At 45.5% G+C, this 24,662-nt stretch overlaps 2 protein-coding genes across 9 annotated transcripts in view; one reads left to right on the forward strand and one right to left on the reverse strand.

Moving 5' to 3' along the window:
- Mfn1 (mitofusin 1) overlaps window positions 1-2,470 on the forward strand; it is a 47,493-nt gene extending 45,023 nt beyond the window's left edge. For all 5 annotated transcript variants that reach the window (XM_039101679.2, XM_039101680.2, XM_039101681.2 and 2 more), the window contains one exon: window positions 374-2,470. In XM_039101679.2, coding sequence (XP_038957607.1) covers window positions 374-452 — 79 coding nt within the window. In that variant the 3' untranslated portion in view covers window positions 453-2,470. The remainder of the gene's footprint in view (window positions 1-373) is intronic.
- Window positions 2,471-3,564: 1,094 nt separating this feature from the next.
- Gnb4 (G protein subunit beta 4) overlaps window positions 3,565-24,662 on the reverse strand; it is a 39,939-nt gene continuing 18,841 nt past the window's right edge. For 2 of the 4 annotated variants that reach the window (XM_039101982.2, XM_063281562.1), the window contains exons 5-11: window positions 23,497-23,603; window positions 19,781-19,844; window positions 17,719-17,881; window positions 16,728-16,794; window positions 16,440-16,641; window positions 11,564-11,780; window positions 3,565-8,227 (exon numbers count right to left, since the gene is read on the reverse strand). In XM_039101982.2, the coding sequence (XP_038957910.1) occupies window positions 8,121-8,227; window positions 11,564-11,780; window positions 16,440-16,641; window positions 16,728-16,794; window positions 17,719-17,881; window positions 19,781-19,844; window positions 23,497-23,603 (927 nt within the window). In that variant the 3' untranslated portion in view covers window positions 3,565-8,120. The remainder of the gene's footprint in view (window positions 8,228-11,563; window positions 11,781-16,439; window positions 16,642-16,727; window positions 16,795-17,718; window positions 17,882-19,780; window positions 19,845-23,496; window positions 23,604-24,662) is intronic. The other 2 variants (XR_005500258.2, NM_001013910.2) reach the window with 2 other exon arrangements.

A 24,662-nucleotide genomic window follows, 5' to 3' on the forward strand; every position in this document is an offset into this window, starting at 1 on the left:
CATGGATGTGTGGCTGGCTGTTTAGTCAGGGCTTCCTCTCAGAGGCGGTTTGACTTCATCAAGTCTGATGAACTTTATACTTTACACATTACTTAAAGGTAGTTTCTAAGACAGTTATGATTGGGATCCAAGCTGTGACTTCCGTTTAAGCCATATGCTAGGCTGTTTCAATATTGGAGTCCATGGCTCTTGACCTTGAGGTCATGTTCACTGTGAGCACGGCAGGACCACACACGGCAGCAGCTGTGTGAGTTTCATTGAGGGTGGGTGGCCGCAGCTGCTTAAGGGCTGCTTCCACATTTGGGTAGAATGTACTCTCCTCAAAGACTATTAGCATAATTTGGTTGGTGTTTATTTGTTGTCTTTTAATTAGAAATAAAGCTGTTCAACTTGAACGTGAGCTGGAAAATTTTTCGAAGCAGTTTCTCCACCAGAGCAGTGAAGAATCCTAACAACAGAGGCACTGTAGGAGGACGCGGACTTGGAAGATGGGAAGTGTTACTTTTATGAGCCGACCTCAGTAAAAATGACTGACTCTCAGTACCTATGCCTTGCGGAGATTGTGGTAATGACCTGTCTCAGGGCTTGCACCGTTGGAAGTGTTGTGATTGACTTAGCTTTAGTTTGGAGTAAAGACTGAGTTGTTCGGGTTAAATGATGAATTCCTTTAGAAACAATGGAACCTGCTTTGTGGCCCCTGAGGGTGGGTCCTGCAGCTCCTCACCAGGCTGTCTGTCTGTCTGCAGCTCTCAGTAGCTGCTTCCTGGCATCCAGGAGTTAGAGACCTTTTCATCCTCTTCCTCAGTGCTAGTTCTTGATGCTTCTTTAATGGGAATAGTGACTTTGTCTAAAGCTGATTTGTTCAAACCAGGGGTGTGGGCTGCACCTGGGGGTCCTACAGTTACTCTGTCCTCACAGCAAGGATGTAACCACTACTGAACAGTTTTTACTTTCTTTTATTCCCATTAAAACTGATGTGAAATAGTAGCAAGGCCTGTCATTATAGCCACGCATGAAGGAAGTGTCTGGGTCTGCTGTCCTGCTCTCTCTTTAGAAGCATTTCAGCCTTGAGTCCTGCGAGGAGAACTTCTCTGCCTAATGTGAAGTGGACGGTCTGAAGGGGTGAAAATGGCCAGAGGGGGACAAGGCTGTGCTTGGGATGTGGTGACATCACCCACCATGACAGTGGATCCTTAGGAGGACTCTTACTGAGGCATTGGGCCTGTCTCCATTGGAAACTTTGAATTACAAGAATTTCCTTGGGCTCCATTACAAATTACCACTCTGGGTTAGTGGTTTAGGTTTAGGTTCATGTAAATGTCTGATTGACAGTGGTATGGAAATACTTGTGAGTAGCAGGACAGGATTATTCTCTACCGCCACCCCCGGGGACACTGCATTCCACTATGGTGTCAAAGGTCAGCATTTCGGGCTTCTTGAAAGCAGAGAAGTGGTTAGTATGACTACATTGAAGAGAGGGGCAAAGAGATCCAGCAAACCGTCCACCTCCTTTCTTCCTGGAGCCTTTTCTCCTTTAGTCCTCAGCATTTCTTTCCTACAGGTCTGTCCTCTCAATAGGTACACCTCTTGTTGGTTGGTTGGTTAGTGTGAGACAGTGTTTCTCTACGTAGTGTTGGCTGGCCTGGATGGAATTTGTTCTGTAGATCAGGCTGGCCTCAATTGAGAGTTTCCTGACTCTGCCTCCTCAGTGCTGGGATTAAAGGCGTGCCCAGCCCTAGATGCACCTTAGTTTTAAAATACTTGACCATAGAGACGTTTCAGAATTACTTAATTCCTATGCAGATTGAGTGTTCAGTTGCAGTATTCAAATTTAAATTCAACTGACTACCTTTTGCTTTTATTGCTGATTTTTAACACCCCCCACACCCCCCAACAGTACAGGCAACCAAGTGGGATTGGCTGAAAATTACATGAAAAACTAGTATCTAAAATTGAGGTCTGCTAACCTAGGTTACAAAGTTAATTAGCAAGCTACAGCTTGGTACTCTGGGTTATCAACATCACTTTTAACCGTGTAAGAAGTGTGGCTTATCAAGCCTCAACACAGGTATGGAATCAAGTTGGGTCTGCAGCAAGCTTCAAGAAGCCGTGCATTGCCGCCCTGTACTCTGAATCTGTGGACCAGTGTCTGTGGTTCAGAGTGCTTTTCTTCCCTGGTTAAGAGCGTGGTTCCAGGTGATGGAGGGAACACGTCCCGGTGCTGAGCCTGGAGTGTTGACATGAGCAGCTCCTTTACCAGGCAAGAGTGACCTGTGGCTCGGGGCTCGGCATCACAGACTGCAGTCATGACTACTGCGCATTAGTTGCAACACACATACTTGATGATTTACTGTGTCTGTTTACAATATTTATAAACTTTGTATGATCTTAAACTTTTACAAAACATTTTTTAAGTATGCAAGCTTCCAAGATGAAAATAAACGTATCTGCCTATTAGTTGATAAATGTAGCATTTATCTCAGTGACTTTGTTTTCCACTCACATCAGTCAATTTCATGGTAGTTGTGTAAGCACACAGGTGAGGTCCTGTCACTGCAGAGCTATTGTATAGACACTGTAGAGTTCCTTGCCCGGTCACCACTGTCAGGAGTAGTTTGAGAAGTTTTCCTGGTAGGTGTGCAGCTTACAAGCAGAGTCAGGAGGATTCCCTGAACAGCTAGAACTAATACAAGCATCCTTCACCCTTGGTTTGTTTTCAAAACAGGGTTCTCTGTTATATAATATCCCTTGCCATACTAGAACGTGTTCTGTAGACCAGGGTGGGCTCGATCTTAGAGATGCACCTGTCTCTGCCTCCCAGATTCTGGAATACAAACTCTCCTGGTTAATCTTAAAATTGTAATATGATAATACAAGTATTTAAAGATCTATGTGATGTGGCTCACGTAGACATGGCTCAGAGGTTAATAGCACTGACTGCTCTCCCAGAGGTCCTGAGTTCAATTCCCAGCACCCACATGGTAACTCACAAACCATCTGTAATGGGATCCGATACCTTCTTCTGGTGTGTCCGAAGACAGTGATAGTGTATTCACATACATACAATAAATAAATCTAAGAAAAAATTGGGTGTTTTTTTAAAATATAAAAATCTATGGTATAAGCCCAATTAGTTTTTAAAAATGGAACTAAATTATCCTAAGGGAGCTACAGAAAAAGAATGTTCTTTTGAGGCAGTGTCTTCGCACATAGTTGAAGCTAACCTCAAACTTGCGATCTTTCTACTTCTATCTCCCAAGTACTAGAATTAGAAACATGGCTCCTGTGTCCCACTAAAGGAGGGAATGACTTACTTGCAAATGAGAAGTCTTTGCCCTTTAACAATAAGGTAAAAGCTAGTTTTGGGTCAATAATACTCCAGTATCTCCTTACTGCCCTTTTTTAGGAAGGAGGAAGAGGAGGTGGAGAAGGAAAAGGAAGACCAATATTTAAACAAAGGAAGCAGAGCTGACCATTAAAGTACTGGACTTAAGTTTAATTTAGTTCCCGGGCATAATTTGTAAAATCCTACTAAAATTTGACTTAAAACAAGGTACAATGAGCCATGGTGAAAAGTACTTTATTGATTACAGTATGAGCTTGCTGCAACAGTACTTCACAAGCAACTGTACAAATAAAGGAGTGTATCTGTCCTATCTCCGAAGACTGTTGACTCATGGCACAAGTCCCCTGCTTCTATAGGTAAGCTTTAGACATGGCTGACATTCATAGTCAGTTGGCTTCACTTAGGAAACTTTATCAACATGGAAAACGTTTCCTAAATATAAGATGTCCCATCAGTCTATGGCTAACAATGCTGACTTAGACATCCTGTGAGTACCTGTTGTGACCAATGAAAAGCAGAAGTGAAGTCCACTGTGTGCTTCACTTTCCACACAGTCCAAATTAAGACAGTCTCCCTATAAAGGACACTCTGTGGGTGGCTTTTATATTTCTAGCGGGCTAAGAAGTCAGTGTAAGTCAGGCTTTCCTCAGTGGCCAGTGAATCAGCACCTGAACACAATACAGAAGTACCTGTGCAGGCCTGCTGTGACCTGCAGCTTCTAAAAGTATGTTCCCTATGAAGTGACCACAGACCTACCTGGGGGAGTGCTCACTCAGGTCTTCTAAGCTAGGTAGTCACAAAGCACACTGCACTTAAAATCCAAGATGTTCATATCCCTGGACGCTTTCACTTCTGAAATGTTGTCTTAGCTTTACTAACAAAATCTAAAACATCAACAGGGTGAAGAGTACTTTTCAGCAATAAAATGTTTTTTAGTAAAATAAAGAGGTCTTTTTTTTCCTTTGAAAAGAAAAGGATTAATTTTAAACTATGTGTGTGCAGGTGCCTGAGGAGGGCTTTGGATCTCTTGAAGTTAAGGGCAGTCACCTGACCTGGGAACTAAACTCAGGACCTCTGCAATAACACTAAGAAGAGTAACTAGTAAGCCATCCCTCCAGCCTCTGGGATGAGGTTTCCCTCTGATAGCGCTGAAGGGCTGGCTCTGTGCCCCGTCTCAGCCTCCCAAGTGAAGCATTGCTCAGCTCCTGCTTCCTGCCCTGTGTGAGCTCCTGTCCTATCTTTGCTGATGAACAGCAACATGAAAGTGTAAGGTGAATAAACCCTTTCTTCCCCAACTAACTTCTTGGTCATGATGTCTGTGCAGGATAGAAACCCTAAGACAATAGATTACAAATCTTTAGCCTTCCAGAAACAGTATGCCGTTAAACGACTGCTACTTACTAGACTTTTGCTCTTGCAGTGCCAGGCCCCAACACTTTCCTTTTATGAACTTGTGATTCACTACAGAGCATGTGTGTCATGACTTAAGTATGAGCTAGAAAGGGACCTGGAATATTTTAGCCTAATATCACAGCTGCCAAAAATGAAGCGTGTCCATCTCCAGGCAGACAGGACTTCATTGAACAGCCTTTTGGGGTGTTTGCTCAACCACATGGTGGTCGTATTGTCTTAGGACAGACTGTATGCCTTTACAGTACTACAGTATGCTTGGGAAAGCGGCTAGAGGCCAGGGCAGGAGCCACAGCAAAATGGTAAAAATCCTGCCGATCTGAAGGACTTTTGTCTGATGTTATGCATCAGCCTGCTAATGCATCTAGGCTAATTTCAGGCACTCTCCAGCAAACCAGTGTATTTAGCCACAACAGAAACTGCAGAGAAACCCTACAGGCACTCCTGTCAGAAAGCAGCCTGAGCTAGGTCGCTGCTGTGTCAGCAGTTGGCACTGTGAGCTGTTCGCTCCGCTCATCATGGTTCCTCTCCAGCTACACATGAAGGGATACCAAGTTCTGTTCCATACAAACTTTTATTGGTAAAGCACATTCCTTCTTAAACATATATTTTAAGTGTATGAAGGTTTTGCCTGCATGTATGTATGTGGGTAAGAAGTCAGATATCCTGGGACTGAAGCTACAGTTTGAGCTGCCACGTGGGTGCTGGGAATCAAAGCCAGGTCCTCTGCAAGAGTAACAAGTGTTCTTAACTGCTGAGCCATCTCTCCAGCCCTAAGTAACATTTAAAAATATTTAGGACCATAGAATTCTTTGAGTATGACTACACCTACCTATACACACACACGCACTCCACTGGGGACTAGACCCAGGGTCTTGTGTTGCAAACACTCTACCCCAGACTAAACCCCCTTTATACACAATAGAAGTGCTTTTTTGAACGGGGTTTTCAAATGAATTCTGAGCTACCCAGCAGACATACACACACCCTCTGGGGATGCCTGTGATCCTCTGATGTGCCTCAGCTCTGGCCTGGGTGGGCAGGCTGCAGATGTAGCACAGCAATAGAACACTTTCTGGGCGGATGTCCGAGGAAGTCTAGGCTAGCAGTTAATTTTTGTTTTTTCTTTTTAGATTATGGTCTATTTGAGAGCACTCCCTATTTCATAAATAGACAAGAGCAAAGGGGTCCCACAAATTAACAGTTAAGGTACACATTTACACCTGCCATTGATGGTCTGTTTCTCTTCAATACAACATCTCAGTTCACCTCAATACTGTAGGGAGCAGAGGAAGTCTGGAGTGGATGCCATATCAAGGACCCTTGTTTTGGACCCAGGAGAGAATGGCAAAGCCCTCCTAGGTTGAGTATGAGTGTTGGTGGTATGTGTAGGACATGTTCACCTTAGCTCCCTGACCCCCACCCCCTGATATTTATAGCCTGAAGCTTCCCTACAGGGATTGTTCTCACAGAGATTAAACCTGTCTCCTTGATCCAGCAGTATATCACGAATGCTTCCTCCTTGTTTATCTGCATACTGTAGCACCACCTCTGGGCTTCTCCAACCCAGTCTACACAACCCCAGCTTCCGTGTGCGTGTGCGTGTGTGTCTTTTTTTCATTCCCTTTCTGCCTCAGTCAGGTCAGACCCTGGAGCTGTGTGGGCTAAGGCTCTTTCCACTGTATTCTCTTAAGATCCACTGGCCTTGATAAACAAAACTGATACTGATATGATCACAGCCTTTACATACACAGGCCTGTTTACAGTACAAAGAGAAACTCACAGATGCAGTGTGGAAGTACTAAGGTTACAGTTACAGGTGATCAGCGTTAACACAGAAACTGCTACACAGCAGTTTTACAATGTTTATATACATCCGAATGTCCCAAGGAGACAGCACCAGCAAGACCTAACAGTCCGCTATTGTCTTCACTTAAATCTACAAGAGAAGACGGGTGTCTGTCCAGTTTGGAGGCAGAACATCCCAGTGACAGACACTTTACCAAGCAGTTGGTGCAGCTCTGCACCTTTGGAATAATGCCTTAGGCTCCAGGGTGGGTCAACTCTAGACTGGCTTTGCAGTAATCACCCAAAGTCCACGGCGCTATGGAGAACGGGAACACACCGCAGAGAGCTTTGATGTGCGGAGCTTGGATGTGCTAAGTAGAGCACGTGGCGAGTGGGCGCAAGGCCTGGATTTCTGCAGCACCACAAAAAAATGGAAAGTAAAGTTCACGGCTACAAACAGTTTATACCTGCTTTTACATTACATAGATTTTTACATCACACAGAATTCATAAAGTCATCGTACATGTGTATATGTGTGTGTATATACATATATATATATATGTATGTGTGTGTGACACATCAATCATATATTTGTGCCAGTTGAATGGATGAGTTTACATTTCTCAAAAACGTCAAAGGTGAGACACTGTTTCGTCCTGTTACAGAGAACACCAGGCAAGAGTCTTCAAATGCAGGGACAAGTCAGGTTTTTGTCAGACTTCTCAAATACTAGTACTTTCTACAAACTTCGCTTCAGAATGCAAAATTAACAGCAAGGTCCGATGGTTCAAATGGCTGAACCTCTTAAAATACCAAAAATTGCATGCCAGTGTCTACTGGTTTCTAATGTAATAAACTGTAATGACATTTCTTCAGTGTGTACCCTATGTCAAAGTGAATTTTTTTACCCCCTGGCCTTCATATCACCTGTCCCCTCAAAGGACTGAAAATGAGCATCTACTTAACTTCCTAGTGTGCCAAAGAATGCGTGAACAGCCACTGGGTCCCTCAGAATCACCTCACCTATCAGCCCTCCTAATCGTGAAGCAGTCAGGGACATTCAGGTTAAAATGTGATGTCAGAATCCAAGGGGCCTTCCTTCAGACAGCACATATGTCTACAGTATCACTTCTGTCTGTCACAGGCCCTGGTGCTTCCACAACAACACTCTAAAAAATGTGACATTTCTTGTATATACAAAGTTCAATGGTAGGCCTTAACAAAATGCAAACACAAATGGTTGTCCTGCTATAAAGTGTGCACTCTAATCTACAGAAAAACAATTAGCACAAGCAAGAGTCTGTCGGGATAGGGATAAAGTCAACACAACCGCTCAGTGAATATCACGGGCTTAACCGCAGCAAGGGATCTTAGTCTTGATTGTTTCTTTGACCACCATTTTTGTTAGAAGAGTTTCAATAAACTACAGTTTATTGAAAGTGGCTTTTTATATATATATAGTCACCTCAATAGAAGAACTTCATCTGCAAATAGAAGGTAGAGGGGTTTTTTCCTCACAGCTATGGCTGTAGCACGGATTTCTCCAAATATCATTGGAGAACAGAAAATACAGCACTCAATTCCAGATTCTGAGAAAACTGTCCCAGGAGCCAGTGGCCACAGCCATGCCGTCATCAGTCACACCTAAGCAGCTAACACGGTTGTCATGACCAGCAAGGACACCTACAAAGAAAGATCAATACAGAGTAAAAACTGGGGTTTTAGAACTGTGGAAGTTGTGCATTATGATGCAGACAGTGGGCCAAAGACAGATATTCTGGGGAGAGTGTTGCTAGGGCAAGTCAAGCCTATGGATACAGCACACATAAGCTATTGGAATTTTTGACACATATTTTTGAACATCAGTTTTTGTGTTTTCAAATTTTGAAAAGTCATAGTCTTAAAAAAGAAATTAAGACAGGGTCTCACATAGCCCAGGTTGATCTTGACCTCAGTACCCAGGCACAAATCATCTTCAAATCCCAAGTCTCCTGCTTCTACCTACAAGTCTAAGAGTGACACTTGTGTACCTGGTGTTTTTTAACTTATCTATCTAGAAAATCATGTAAAGGTAAATTCCACAGCTCCAGTAAGTTCATGATATTCCAGTTTTGTACCAGTATCTTTATTTGTCTGAGAAAATTGTTGTCTCTGATGCTTACTGCTTTAGTCTGCTAACCTAGGCCTAGTCCTGGAAGCTTCTAGCCTCCATATGGTCTTAACTAGGTCTAGAATTGTTTTCGGCTTCTGAGACTTGCTGCTAAATAAGCTCACCCTTTCTTGTTCTTTCTGAACTCTGGCTGGCTGGTTCAACTCAGCTGCTCTGTCTCAAACGCCTCTCCATGCTGACGGATTCATTCTGGCTTCCCAGTTTCTCTCTCCTGATTGCTCTGCTTGACCTCTTTCTAACTCTGGAAGTTTGTTCTAATCTTCTGGCTCCTTCTGTCTTTACTGGTGTCTAGCTTGTTCTCTCTTCAACATGTGTCTCTGTAAATCTGCCTCCTTCCTCCTGCACTATACTCTCTCTCAAGCAGTCTCTCTTTAGCGAATCCTATTCTGTCAAATCTTTCTCTGATTCATCACTTTGTCTGCCACTCAATTAGGCATCATTTTCGAACATGGGTGCTTCCTTCTACAAACTAACTTTACCTTCATTGTTTGGGATTAAATGTGTGTGCTAAGGGCTGAGTCACAATGCAACTGGAAACAGGGTTTTCCAGCCGATAAGCACACGCTCGGGGTCATGTGATTGAATACCCACAGTGTAGTTTTGTTATTGAGCTGCGCTACTTTCAATAAAAGCAGAGTTTTGAATGGAAGTTCAGTGCAGGATGCTTTCACCCACAAGAACAAGACAGTTGCCTTCAATCCTGTTTCCAAAAAAAATACCAAAATCACTTAGTTCTCTCTGTTCACCAAACACAGTTATTGGCTATCATTCTGTGAAGCCGCTGAGCTCATCACGTTGTGCATGTTTTGCAGTGACCTGAGACTCACCCACCCTGTCTGCTATACAGAACAAAAGGAAGAATTCTCAAAATGGGGGGTGGGGGGAGAATGCAAATGTTAAAATGAAAATGACAATGTAGCAACTCAACATCTCTCTTTAAACACATTCCCACTCTCACAAGTTTATCCTCTGTAAAAACTCCCCATACTAATTCTAGTCCACCTGGTTTAGCTGGAACAGGAAGTAAAAGGAAAGCACAGTGGGTTGCCTTTCCAGTCACCCAGAGGTGACAGTGAGGGAGTGGCTCCCGAATCTGGCTGTGGCTTTAAAGTGAGACATGCTGCTGAACCGGCTTTGAAGACAGCTATCAGCAGAGCAAGCCTGAAACTCAAGTATACCTTAGAAACGCGTTATGGACACTCAAGAGATTCAGTTAACAACCAAATACAGAGTCACTGGCGTGGGGCAACAGATTATTTTCAAAAACCCACTTGCAAAGTGTAAAACTCTGAACTCTACAGTTTGATGACAGGCTGCAGAAAATGATTCCTGGGTGTGCTGGGAAACCTGTGTGTATATGGAACCCAACAACTCTGAGGGGGTCTAGGGCTGGATGGCTCAGTGGTTAAGAGCGCTGACTACTGTTCCAGAGGTCCTGAGTTTGATTCCCAGCATCCACCTGGTAGCTCATGACCATTTGTAATGAGATCTGATGCCCTCTTCTGGCCCATAGGCATTACCTGCAGATAGGGCAGCCATATACATAAAAAACAAAACAAACAAATAAACAAAAAAAACCCCTTAAATCTGAGGGGGTCTAAAGGTGGGGGTTGAGCAAAACAGAGACAGCAACAGAGCTGTAAGTTACAAGATGGTGACACTGACATCCAGGAGTCCTCAGTGATGGAAACAGGGATCTCTGGGACTAAGCAGGGGCAAGTAAGTCAAGGTAGGACTGTGTAGCAAGTAGCCGGTAGAGGTGACAACTGCCAGTCTGCTCTTCTTCCATGATCCCAGTCACATGATCAACCGTCCTATGCCAGCATAAGACTAGAGATTTAATCCCGGGGCTGCTAATTTATCTCCTGACTGGGAGAAAAACAGTTGAGACTGGAGAAAATGAAGAACAGTGTTGATTGCTAAGTGTTGAGCCCAGCTCTCCTATAGTCCTGGGGAGCACAGGGGTGACATTTTAGGGCAGAGGTATGTGTGTAAAAGAAAGAAAAAGAAAGGGCAGTAATATAGGCGTGGCATTCAAAATTTTGTTTTGAGATGGGGTCTTGAGGAGGCTTGCCTCAAACCTGTCATCCTCCTGTCTCTGCCTCCCAAATGTGAGGATTGCAGGTATACACCACTGTACCCTACCAGTTTACCCTGGGGTGCAGAAAATACATTTGCTGGGTCACTGTCACAAACCACACACAGCCATTTGGTTCCTAGAGTATAATTTTAAATGATTTTAGTTAGAATTAAAAATTGCCCCACTTAACTGCAGCCCCAGTTGCTGGGCTGCCTTCTGACTAGGGCCTGCAGGGGAGGGCTCCAGTTTACTCGTGGAAGACAAGCTGTCTTGTCCTCAAGGTCAATCTCAAGAGGACGAACCACAGAAACCACAATCCCTGTCAGGTCAAGAACCATGGCTTATCCCCGAGTGACGGCTCAGCCTGCCATGACAGTGGCCTTCGCCAGCAATCCCAGCATTTGGGAGGCTAAGCCAGGCTGAGGTGGAGCTCAAGGCCAGCCCGGGTTTCATAGTGAGTTCCAGGCACTTACAGCATAAGAGCCTGTCTAAGCAAACAAAAGCAGGATGTGAGAAAAAGAAGGCTGATTTGTGAAAGATGGCATTGATTTAGATCTATAGATCTTGACCTCTAAATTTACCATTGTCGGCCCTAATGTCATTTTTCACTGGGGTATGTGACCCAACTACCATCAAAGGTAACGAATATGAAGGAGAACCTCCCAGCTGCCATTCTGAAAGCTCCAAGGTGCCCAGGAGGCCTCAGTGTCTGGAGGGAGCTTCTTCAAGCTTCCACAAGACAAAGAGCCTGCGTTGGCCCCACGCTCACCTGCCCGACCTCCTTTCAGAGCGTCCCACACACTGCAGTTGAAGTCGTCATAGCCGGCTAGCAGGAGGCGCCCGCTCTTTGAGAAGGCCACAGAAGTGATGCCACAGATGATATTGTCATGGGAATACAGCAGGAGCTCCTGGTCTGCACGGAGGTCAAAGAGTCGGCAGGTGGCGTCATCAGAACCAGTGGCAAAGGCATATCCACTCGGGAAGAACTAGAAAGAAAGGAGGACAAAACTATGGAGGCAGAACACCCGGCATTAGGGTTGTGGCAAGGCTTAGTTACACCAGAACAGACTCAGAGTTACCATGAAGGCCGAGGACGCCGGGTGGGAGGTGAGGTACAGCATGCTTAAAGCCGAACCTTGCTTCTTTCTATGTCAGTGACTGCTGAGTTTGTTTCTTTTTAGGTGAGACAGTCTCTTACCATGTAGCTAAAACTGGCCCAGAACTCACAATGCTCCTGCCTCAGCCTTCTAAGTGCTGGGATTACAGGTGTGAGCCACCATACCTTGCCTAAGGCATATATATTTGTGTGTGTCTATATACGTGTGTGAGTGTGTATATATACCCATACATTTACACACACACACACACACACACACACACACACACACACACACACACACACACACACTATTCTGGGCCTTAGTTTAAGGGTTGGGACTGAAGAGCATAAGCAGAGTGCATGGCCCATTGTTCAGCACACTGTTAATCACCCTTCCGTGATCCTCCGCCTGTCGTATCACAGCATGTCAGTCTAGTGTTCTCTGTGCCAGTCACAGAGGAGTCAGGGGCAGTGGGCTGCACTGCACTATGACAGTGGTTATGGGCTGCGCGTCCAACTAAGGTTAGCACAGTGCAGTGGCCTCCCAGGACGAGGAGCCACTGGGGTGCCCAAGAGGTTCCTACATAAGTTGGAAACAGAGCAGCCCAAACTCCCCATGCTGCTCATGAGTCGAGTATTAATATGTATGTGTAGGATCATGTGTAAATATTCCAGAATGCTAGTACGAAAAGTAAATTGGAAAGGTTTTTTAGAAAATATAGAACACTGGGCTGGGGAGATGACTCAGCAGATAAAGCACTCACTGTGTGCTTATGAGGACTACAGTCTGGTGCTCAGCCCCCTCATAAATGCCAGTCAGGTCAGGTGTGGAGGCCTGCCTGCACTTCAGCCATTTGGGTGGCAGGGATGGGATCCCTGGAGAAAGCTGGTTCGGTGAGCTCTGGGTTCAATTGAGAGACCCTGCCTCACTACATAAGGTGAAGGGTGAGCAAGGAAGACACCCAATATCAGCCTCTGGCCTACACACGCAGGTCTTTACACATGCACAGACATAGACACACACAGACACAGGGACACATGCACAGACATATACACACAGACACAGGAACACATGCACAGACATACACAAGACACAGGAACACATGCACAGACATATACACACAGACACAGGAACACATGCACAGACATATACACAGACACAGGAACACATGCACAGACATACACACACACATAGACACAGGAACACATGCACAGACATACACACACACGCAGGTCTTTACACATGCACAGACATAGACACACACAGACACAGGAACACATGCACAGACATATATACACAGACACAGGAACACATGCACAGACATACACAAGACACAGGAACACATGCATAGACATAGACACACATAGACACAGGAACACATGCACAGACATACACACACACACATAGACACAGGAACACATGCACAGACATACACACACACATAGACACAGGAACACATGCACAGACATACACACATACATAGACACAGACAAAAAAAGGGGGGGATATGCAACTTCCACATATACTGGCTATGAAATGAGTGGTAGAGACCCAGGTGTGACCAGTACATCTATCTTTGGTACAGCCCTGGTCAACGTGCCTTTCCAGAGAGGAGAAGCTTTCCCACAACAGTTATGTTTTCTGCAATTGAGCCACTGGTCTTAGTAACAGAATGGCTGTGAATTGGTTTTATTTGCTACAAATGAGACTTGACTATATCATTAATCCTGATTATTTCAGAAAACCACGCAGCAGTCTTAAGGTTTTATGCCGTCAGGTTTGCTTAGCTCTGATTCTAGTTTCCCCTCAATTTATTTGTTTGATTTTGAGACAGGAGCTCCTATATTCCATGCTGACTTTCAACTCACCGAGGAGCTGAGGACTTGGGATCCTCCTACCTCTACCCCCTAGCGAGCGTTGAGACTCCAGGCTTGTGGCCCCACACCCGGCTTTCTTTCCTATCGACTTTACGTGTGTGTGTGCGTGCGTGTGTGTGTGTGTGTGTGTGTGTGTGTGTGTGTGTGTGTGTGTGTGTGTGTGTGTACGCGTGCACAGTGAAGCCAGAGGCCAACATCAGGTGTTCTCTTCACTCTCTAGTCTGTGCTTGTTGTTGGTTTTAGACAGGGTCTCTCCCTGAACCTGGATCTGCAGAGCAAGCCCCAGTCCTCCTGTCTCTGCTCCCCCAGCGCTGGGATTTACAGAAGCCAGTGCCACCATGCCAGCTTTTATTACTTTTGAGTCCTGCATGGCGGATGCCATCTCTGCCATCCCCTCAGCTCCTTCATTGCTTTTAATGAGCAGCCTGCAATTATTTTAGTTTGTTTAATTTCCTTTATTAACTGTGATGGTTTGTATATGCTTGGCCCAGGGAGTGGCACTATTAGTAGGTATGGCCCTGTTGGAGTAGATGTGTCACTATAGGAATGGGCTTAAGACCCTCATCCTGGCTGCCTGGAAGCCAGTCTTCTCCTAGCTGCCTTCAGATAAAGATGTAGAACTCTCAGCTCCTCCTGGACCATGCCTGCCTGGATGCTGCCATGTTCTTGCCTGGATGACAATGTACTGAACCTCTGAATCTGTAAGCCAGCCCCAACTAAATGTTGTCCTTGTAAGAGTTCCTTTGGTCATGGTGTCTGTTCTGAACAACAGTCTTTTGTGTTCTTTTCTGTGGAGGGGATTAGCCCTACTCTGTATGCATGCTAAGCAAATGCTGTACCACTGACCTACACTGCTAGGTTTTAAACTATGACTAACATTTTAATTATGAATAGTTTAATATTGTCATCACCTACCCTTAGGATCTAAAATACCTAAGTTGTTTGATGGATACAGCTGGTCCAATCATGGATTTCCAATTACTGAACGCAAACATGTAGGAGCAATGTTTTTCAGCTTCCTAATACATCTTCCAGTTTCAGATCTGACTGTTCAGCTGGAAGATGGAGAAGGCGTTACATAGTGTGTTAGTTCCATCCTGTTGGAAGCACAGGGAGACGGTGTCCCACTGTTTCACCAAAGTCCCACAGGCAGGGTCCTGCAAGGCCGAAGTTCCTCTAGACGAGCAGGTTCTAGGAAATGGTTGAAGCCACTCTCCATGAACATGACTTCTCCACTCCAAACAGGAAATAGCCCTTGAAGGCTCCAGGACCCAGGACTACAACCATACATTCTTCCTTCTACCTACTGTGTGCCTGTGTGGTTACCACTCTTACTGTGTACCTCCCTCTGTAGGTGGTGCTGGCCACTCCCTGCTCCTTATCACACCTCTCCAGACCCTCTCTGGGGTTTCTGTTCGGTTTTCGGTTTTCTGTTTGTTTGTTTCCGAGACAGGGTTCTTTTGTGTAGCCCTGGCTGTCCTAAAACTTGTTTTGTAGGCCAGGCTGTCCTTGAACTCAGAGATCCACTTGCCTCAGCCTTCAGAGTACTGGGATTTAAGGTGTATACCATCACTGCCTGGCTCCACTATTTGTTTTTTGAAGGCCAAGTTTCACAATGTAGCCCAGGCAGCTGCTCAGATCTGCAGCAATTCTCCTGCCTTTGTCTCCAAAGTACAGGAACTAAGGCGTGGGCACCATAGCCTAGCCGCCTTCTACAGTATTTTTCTTTCAAACTATTTCATTTCAAAAAGGGGGGCCTCACTGTGTACTAACTAATAGCTCAACAAAGATAGGGCTTAATGTCTTGTCCCCACAAACAAACAAAACTAAGTATGAGAACAGTATGTTTCAACACCCACATGAGCAGTTAACAGTCAACTCCAACTCTAGCTCCAGGGCATTTGATGCCCTCTGTGGCCTTCAAGGGCACAGCACACACCTGTTTAGATGAGACACTGCATCGCATCACACACACACATACATACACACACACACACACACAACACACACACACACACACACACACACGTAAATCTAATAATCTCCAACAGTTCTTTGCTTCAAATACACAGTTCATTTAGTCTCCATGGGCATTCCTCCAGTGAAGCGGCTCTAGCCCTGTCAGGAAGGCTGGGCCTGTGAGGCTCGCTGACATTATGCAGCTCGATCAGTTTCAAAGCATGGAAGAACTGACACCTCCCTGGTTTGGCTGTCTCCAAGTACCAGACTCCACAGAAAGCAGCACCCTCTTTCTTACTGCACCCCTGTATGGCTGCCCTCCATGCAATGCAAGTTAACTTCTCATCTAAACACAGTGAACACCTCTGAGGTTGCCTGCTCACTGACCTGTCCCTACTCATCGTGGGAATAAAGTTTATACCTTGTCCGAACCTAAGCACTCAGATTTAAAAACCAAGTCCTATTATTTGGAGCACATGGTGTTCTAAGAGCATGCACTGATTATCGGAACCCAGAAAATCAATTTGTCATAATGGTGTCATATTCAGTACTTTAGAGTAAATTTTTGAGAGGTGGAAGCAGTCAGATCAGGAGAATCAGGAGTTCAAGGTTATCCTCAGCTACATAGGAAGTTAGAGGCCATCCTGGGCTACATAAGGCCTTGTCCCACAAACAAGCAAACCAACAAACAAACAAAACATGCACTTACGCTGACAGCATTGATGTCTGAGATGTGTCCTGTGAAAGACTGTCTACACATCCCGTCTCGGATATCCCACAGTTTTGAAGATGCATCGCAAGCACCAGAAACAAAGGTCTTCAAGTCAGGACTCAGTGAGAGGCTCATCACGTCCCCCGAGTGTCCTGTGAAGGTGGTCGTCTGCTGTCCGGTCTCGATGTCCCACAAAGCACTGTAAGGAACGCAAGCACAGACACAAATGTCCACCCCTGCCCGTGGCTGTACCCATGAACTCAGGCTTCCTTTAAATAAACTTACCAAGTCGTGTCTCCAGAACTTGTAATGATTTGTCCGTCATCTAAGAATCGGCAGCAGGACAAGTAGCCTGCAGCAGAGAGCAGCAAATGTCAGGTCATCTCTGATTCGGTGACACAGAAATGGCACAAATCCATAAGCTCAGGCCACAGTGCCTCATCGGTGGGACGTACATCTTTGCCCGATGCCTTGCTGCCTGCCACTAAATCTTCTTCCACCCTTCTGAGGTAGTCACTGTATCAGACACTGGGCACTCCAAGTGACCCTTTAAGTACGACAGCCTAATAGCAGCCCAGTGTGTTTAACTGTGACACAGTGACACAACCCTGTCCTCTTCCAAATTCAAGCTTCAGACCCATGCAATCAAATTTTTAGAATTTATGGCAAAATGAGGCTTTCTTTTCAGCGTGCTTGTGATGGCCTGTAGGCTGCAGGTTGGATACACCTGAGGAAGGGTGCTCCTTAACCCGGACCTGTGACCCATGGTGGCACTGGAGAAGACCCTAACAACATAGGATGGATGTGAGTGACAGAAACTTCCTAAATGACATGGCCTGGGGAGCAGGTGCTGCTGCAGGGGCAGAGCCTCTGGTGACATGAATGAACCCCAGCAGACCATGATCCTGAACCTCGTCCAGGGCAGCAGAGCGTACAGGAGGGCACATTTGCTTTTTTGAGACTGGATTTTCTGGGTAGCAAACTTATCATGTTGACCAAACAACATAGCTATATTTGAAAGGAAGAAATCACAGGGGGAGGAGTAAACCTCCATGGGAGAAAGCAAGCTCAGAGAGCTCGAGGCCCCAAGTGGAATCCCCAAACTACAGCAAGGAGTGACCCTCACGATGTGACTCTGACAGAGTCGCTGCTTTTTCAAATCACTGCAATTCCTGCTTCCCTCTTTCCCAGGCCACCCGCACAGGACACAGTCTGCCCTATATCCTCAGTCAGGAAGCAGGAGGCTGAGGAGGACAGAGCAGTGGGAGCCTCTCACCTGTGTGCCCTGGCAGCTCCCGGCTCACTCTCACGTTCCCCTCACGAGTCTTCAGGTTGTATATGGAGCAGATGTTGTCCAAGCCTCCACAGGCTACGTAGTTCCCAGACGGGGCATAGGCACAGGTCATGACCCAGGAGGACCTCAGCGGGATGGCGTGCATCTACCACACAAAGAGCGCACAGAGGCATGGGGACTGTTATGGGGACAGGCTTCAGGGGCCGTCCATACACAATGCATTCCTAAGCTTGCTTCTCATGAGGCAAGCTCTGCTAGAAATCACACACATCTAGGAATAAACACACCGGGGAGAGGAAGCCATGAGACCCGGAAACACCGCGGGCACACAGGACGTCCCCTTCTACGTCAGCAGGCCACATGGAACTGAGCTGTTCGTCTTAGGAACAACTTTATCTTTAGTCATGTGTGGTACTGTGCCCTTAAGTGCAGGTGCCCTCTGAGCCGCAGCTATTGCCTCTCTTGGGGCTGGAGTTAGAGGGAGTTGGGACCCCTTGATGCGGGTTCTAGGAACCAAACGGGTCCCGTGGAAGAACAGCAAGAGCTTTTCACCATTTGAAAATCAAGCGTCATCCCACTCTCAATTTTTTAAATAAAAGTGAAGTTATACTGATTTTTTTTTTTTTTTGAGACTTGATCTTTATAGCCAGACTGGCTTGGAATTCATTTACACAGACCATGCTGAACTCAAAGAGATCTGCTCGCCTCTGCCTACTGAATTAGATGCAAAATACGAATAGCTATTTTTGCACATTAATGTTCAAAAGAGTAGTCTCCTGCACCTGAACACTGAACCATCAAAAGGAATGGATGGGCCAGTAACAGAGGCAATGGGAAGGGACCCTGCATGCGAGCCCCTGTAATGGGCATGCACGCCAGGATCTAAAGAGGGAACGCAATGGTGTAGGCAGTCCTAGAAGCAGGTGGAGTGGAACAGCGGGTGTTTGATTTATCAAGCATGCCCCCATCCAGAGCATCCGTACATCCTGTGATGCTACCACGCTTCCTCTTGACCTAAAGTGATATCGTAAACGTGTGTTTGGTTTTTTGTTTGCTTGTTTGTTTGTTTGTTTGTTTGTTTGTTTGTTTTAGGAAAATGGATTTGAATGAGACTAGCTTAGTACCAATTAGGATACAAAAACTGTAAGCTCACAAACTTCATTACTTTTAAGTCTCAATCAGGCTGAGCGTGTAGCTCAGGTACGGATGAGGTCCTTAGTGTAGGCCTCAGCACTTCAGGGGAAGGGCTAAGCTCTTGTTCATTTCCCCAAACACTGCTGACTGCTGTGTCAATCACAGCTAATGCCTGCATTTGACTCGGAAAGTGTGTCCCCTGGATTTCCGCTGTTACGCAGAAACTTGAAATCAAGGATTCTTGACTCTGGGTACAGTAAGAAAATTGAGATTTTTCACTACTAGATCTCAAGAAATTCAATGTGACTATTTTTTAAGTCATCCAGAAAAAACAAAAGAGTCTCTGGAGTAAGCCAAGGAAAAGTTTTCCAGTACCCATCTACCATAATAAGAAACAGAAACATCACTGCTGTTTCAATCCAGAGATTGAGAATTTTAAAAATCCTGGTCTATATAAAAGTGGCAGTCTTCAAAACTGTGTGGTGCTGCGTGTCTGTAAACTCAGCAGTGTGGAGGTAGAGGCAGGAGAATCAAGAGCTGAGGCCTAGCCCCAGTTACATTGTGAGTTCAAGGCTAGTCTGGGATAAATTAGAACCTGAGGGGAAAGGGCGGGGGGGGGGGTAGGAAGGAGAAGGAAGGGAGGGAGGGAGGGGGAGAGGAGGGGAGGGGAGAGGTGGGGAGGGGAGGGGGGACAGAGTAGTAGAGGGAGAAAAAGGGAAGAGGGGAAAGAGAGACTCAAACACATACTGAAATTGTTTTGTGTAGCCAAGGAGCTCAACATTAAAAGCAAATATATCGTAAGAGCTGGTCTGGATCTAGAATAAATTCACCTCAGAAAAGGGGGTCCTGAGTAGGAAAGAACTGTTAAACAAATACAAAATCATTTAAGAGAAAGATAAAGAGATTCTACCTTATTTGTTGTATAGCTATCCCAAATAATTAATTTTCCATCTTGGGAAGCACTGACTAGTAGCCTAGAGGAGAAACACAAAAACAATTTGACATTGAGGGGGAAAAAAAGAGTTCATTAGTTATGCATTTTATCTTTAAAGGACACTTCAGAAGAAAAACACTTTTTCTAGTAAGATTTACTCAAACTGTTCTCCCAACCTTTGAAAACACTATGGCCCATGCAAAACACTTGAAACAGAAATCATAGTATTTAGGACGGACTAAAAGTGTCTCTGTTCACAGTTGTTTCTCTCTGGTGACATTTTAGATGCTGATGGGGGTTTTAGTCGGTATTAGTGGAGTGGCTTTGTACTGACTGACTTCAGACCCACATTCATCCAGCCCAGGCTGTCTGTCACCCAGGAGTCTGGGAGTGCAAGGCAGTGCTGTGGGTACTGTGCAGGCCACACGGTGTTGGAGGCAACTGCCGTCTTGTGGGGTAAGCCACTTGCTGTGTTTATAACACACCGAGTAAGTAGAAGATGTCAAAGACAGGATTTAATTTTCTGTGTGTGCTCTGAATTATGTACGTGTGTGTTTGTGCACATGCTTGAATGCCAGTGTCCCAGAAGCCACAGGTGTTAGATCCCCTGGAGCCAGAGTTACAGATGTGAGGGCTGGGAATCAAACTTGTGTCCTCTGGAAGAACATTCCATATTCTTAACCGCTGAGCGGCCTCTCCAGCTCCTGAAACTGGAATTTTGAGAGGAAGAGATAAAATGTATTCTAGGAGGAGGAGAAGAATGAGGGGAGCCCAGGACCCATGGGCCTTGCAGTCACGCAGCTGAGAACACGGATGGGCTGACGTTACAGAGGCTGGGTCTCACTGCTTTATCAGTTCTGGACTGCATGCTCCCTGCATTCTGTTCTGTTCTGCAATTTGCTCTTTCATTGCATATAAAATGTAAAAGATACAAAAGAGGTACAATGACAAAAACCTGCAGGCAAAGGTTTTGGTCTAACGGCATTTACAGAGGGGGAGGTCCAATGGTGGGCTGCGGGGACCAGGGGGAACTTGGAAACCACCTGCGCCCATGTGTGCTGGCGGAAACAGAGACCCCCAACTCAGCAACATGCATAGAAACAGGAGGCAGATTCCTGGGTGACATTCTGTTCTTGAGAAAAATTTTAAGGAAAGGATCATTAACATTGCTTCAGTAATTACATTTGGGGTTAAAAGTATGCGGTATCAACAAGGCATTTTTAAAAATTTTTTAAAAATCATATATATTTATGTGTGTGGGGATCAGAGGTCAGTTTGGAGGAGCCAGGTCTCTCCTTCTGCCACGTGGGTTCTAGGGAGCAAATCCAGGCTGTCAGGTGGCAAGAACCTTTCCCAGAGGCACCTCGCTGGCCCACGGCAAAATATTTTTATCTTAAATAAAAAAACCCTTCCTTAGCCTTATGTTAGTTGTCAATAATTTTATCTATCCCCTTCTAAGAGGAGCATGCACATGCTAATATATTCAACACCCTCCCCATTTTTAGACCAAGCCTATATTAATCTTAGAGACAGCAATAAAACGACTAACGATCACACACGAGCATAAATAACAGTGTGCATGTGTTAGGCTGCAGAACTAAGAGATGTACTGAGCTGCCATGCCTGATGGTATGCATCTTTAACCCCAGCACTTGGAAGGCAGAGGCAGGCAGATCTCTATTAGGTCCAGGGCAGCCTGGTCTAAAAAGCGAGGCCCAGGACAGCCTGGGCTACTCAGAGAAACCCTGTCTCAAAAAAAAAATCAATTAAAACACTCCTTTTGTATAACTCAATCCTTTGTAGAGTTAGTTGGTAAATTAGAGTAGCATCCACAATTTGAACACCGATGTACTTAAGTATTTGCTTACTAACTGGCATTTCGCTATTAATAAATAGTAAGACTGTGTTTTGGGTCAGGAATGGTGAACAGGCCTTGTCAGGTCCAAAGGAAACTCCACTGTCTCAAACTCCAAAAGGCAGAAGGGACAGATGCCCGTTTGTGCTCCTATCAGCACCAAAGCACGTGCTGGCCTCCAGGCTCCCTCAGGATCACAAGTACCCATTACACACTTCAGAGCCCATGCTCGCCCCTCTAACCTCCTTCCCTACCCTAAACACCCTGTCCCCAGCCGCTCATCCTCCTTATAACCCTATACTCCCTGCTTTCTGTCTCCTTTTTGTCTCTCTCCTCTTCCCCTGTCCTTTGGTCCCCCCACCCCATCCCCATCTCTCATCTCTCTGCTCTGCTTCTGCTCTCATAGCCAGGTCTAGTTGCCGGGCATGTTCAGTCTACTTCTTTCTCTTCCTCATCCAGCTGTTCCTGTTAGCCATACCGTGGAGCAGGGATGCCATCGGTTTCCACATACCTGTAATTCTCACACTCAGGAGTCTGAGTCAGGAGGATTTTGATATCGAGGCTAGCTGGAGGTACTTAGCAATGATCTGTCTCGAAAGGATCGACCCCTCCCCAAACAGAATAGTTCTGACATATTAAAAAGCACGTAGTAACACTCCTTTGTAAAGATGGTGTAGGAGACATTTAAAAGAATTGCTGCTATAAAAAAACTGACTAATCTGCTTAGAAGACGTGAAATCACACAAGGCTGAATTAGCCAAAGGAACAGTGCTCTAAAAATACCCAGGTAGCTGGTACGCCGACCAGTCCTGTTAGACATGAGATGTAAGGTCATTCTCCAGGATTGGCCAGCCCTGAGGCTCCATTCCCTAAGAAAGGAGACAACCCTGATTTACAACCAGCCATTAGGCCAGCCCCATATCAAAGAACATTCCTTCGGGACAGCACAGGGTCACAACCAAAGTAAAGTCCTAGTGTGCCACAAAGCCCCTCAGTTCTCTGGAGAAAAGCGTAACTCTGCCAAGTGGGCACTATGACCTCGGTAACAACTGTTTGAAAAAGTATACACTGGTATACGGAAAGAACTCTAGCAGCATGCGCAAGCTTTGCTGTGTAACGGCCAGACTTGCACTCCGTTTAAACTGTTCAAAGTATAACCTGGGGCCAGACTGAAGAGACTTAAGGGTGCAGCACGAATGAAATGCAAAAGCTAAGGTATGTGTGAGTGAGTGAAAGCTTCTATCCAAGGCCAGCCCTGCTCGGAGCATTCGACAAAAAGACACACGCCGTCTTAAAGAGTTTCCTCCTTCATTAACCTGTAAGTGTGCTGAGCAATTTCTCACTGGGAAGGCATTGATTCTAGAACAAAGAAAGAAATCCTCAAAATAGCTTCCACGGGTCACTAGCTCCACAAAGATCTTCCCGGGAAACAAATTTACTTTTCATATTAGAAACCTAAAGAGTATTTATCAGCAGAATTATTTATTGTATGTCTGTGGGCACACATGTGGAGATCAGAGGATAACTTGCCAGGCAAACACCTTTATCCAAGAAGCCATCTTGTATGCCCTAAAAGTCTGTGTAAACTTCAAGGCTAAGGACACACTGACTAACATCTGCTTAGCTAGTAGGAGCCTCTGGGGTTGATCCGACACCTGAACAAACAGCTCTAAACTTCTGAAGAGTCAATGGATATTCTTGGTGCAACGAACCGTTCTCGGTTGATGCAGTTTCTACAAAACTGCACAAAATAAGGCTTTCATGAACAAAGGAAATGCAAGTAATCGTTCTTAATGAAGAAACTTCCCTCGGGAGTTCAGCAGTGACAGCCACTGACCTGGAATCGTATCCCCAGTGCATGGCGTAGATCTTGGCGAGGTGGCCGCGCAGCGTGCGCCTTGTTCGCATTTGTATTCGGCCCACGGAGTCCATATTAGACGTGATCTTTAGAAAGTGACAACGACATTACTCTTTGCCTTAGACGTGTTGGTAGATAAGAAGCAGAAATGAAGTCATGGCACCCGGATGTGACTTAGTACAGAGGGTGTGACAGAACTGCTGTGGTAAAGTGTGATGAACACAGGTCACCCTTGTGCTGCTGTGCGTGACGATACTTTTTCAGATGAGGAGCTAAAGGCACCACACAGACTTCTAAACTAACAAACTCCAGCTACAGGAAAAGCCAGGACGGGTAGGAAGGAAGGCGAGTGGGCAAGTCTCTACATCGAGAGCTGTGTGCAATGTATGCCAGCCTGCAAGCCTACAAGTGCTTTAAATGTTTTACCTGTGCGAGGGCGGGAGGGAGCAGACAGAGAGATGGAGAGACAGACATGTTGAGGTCAGAAGACAACTATATGGAGCTAAGTCTCTCCTATTTCACTTGAATTCTGGGGATTGAACTGAGGTCTTCAGGTTTGAGTGGCAATGCCTGGCCTGAAGCCATCTTGCCAGCCCCAATCAAATAGTTTATACAGAACTAGAAGAGAGGTGGCCTAGATCTCTGAACACAAAGCACTGACAAGCACTGGAAACTCTCATTACTCTGATTTGATACCCTGCTCACATTGCCAGCACTCAGTGAACCCACGAATGCGGGGACTTACGATGTTTTGATAGGAAAAAAAAAAAAATGACAGCCACAAAAGGAAACCAGAAATAGTGGCTACGGAAGAAAACATTTGTAATTTTCTATAAGAAAGCCATGGAACTGGAGAGATGGCTCCCTGGTTAAGAATACTGGCTGCTCTCCCAGAGGACCCAGGTTCAATTCCCAGCACCCACATGGCAGCTCATAGCCATCCAGTTCCAGGGGATGTGAGTTTTAACTCTGGCCTCTGAGAGCAACAGACGTGTATATGGTACACAGATGTATGTACCTGTAGGCAAAATACCCACGCATGCAAAATTTAACAAAAATTTAAAAACTGTTTAAAAGTGGGGAAAAGAAAGTCAGTTTCAGCTTGTACGGAAGTGTGGCTGTGAGGCAGCCGGGGATGGCTGGCT

The sequence above is a fragment of the Rattus norvegicus genome, chromosome 2 (genome assembly GCF_036323735.1).
Source record: "Rattus norvegicus strain BN/NHsdMcwi chromosome 2, GRCr8, whole genome shotgun sequence".
NCBI classification, from domain to species: Eukaryota; Metazoa; Chordata; class Mammalia; order Rodentia; family Muridae; genus Rattus; species Rattus norvegicus.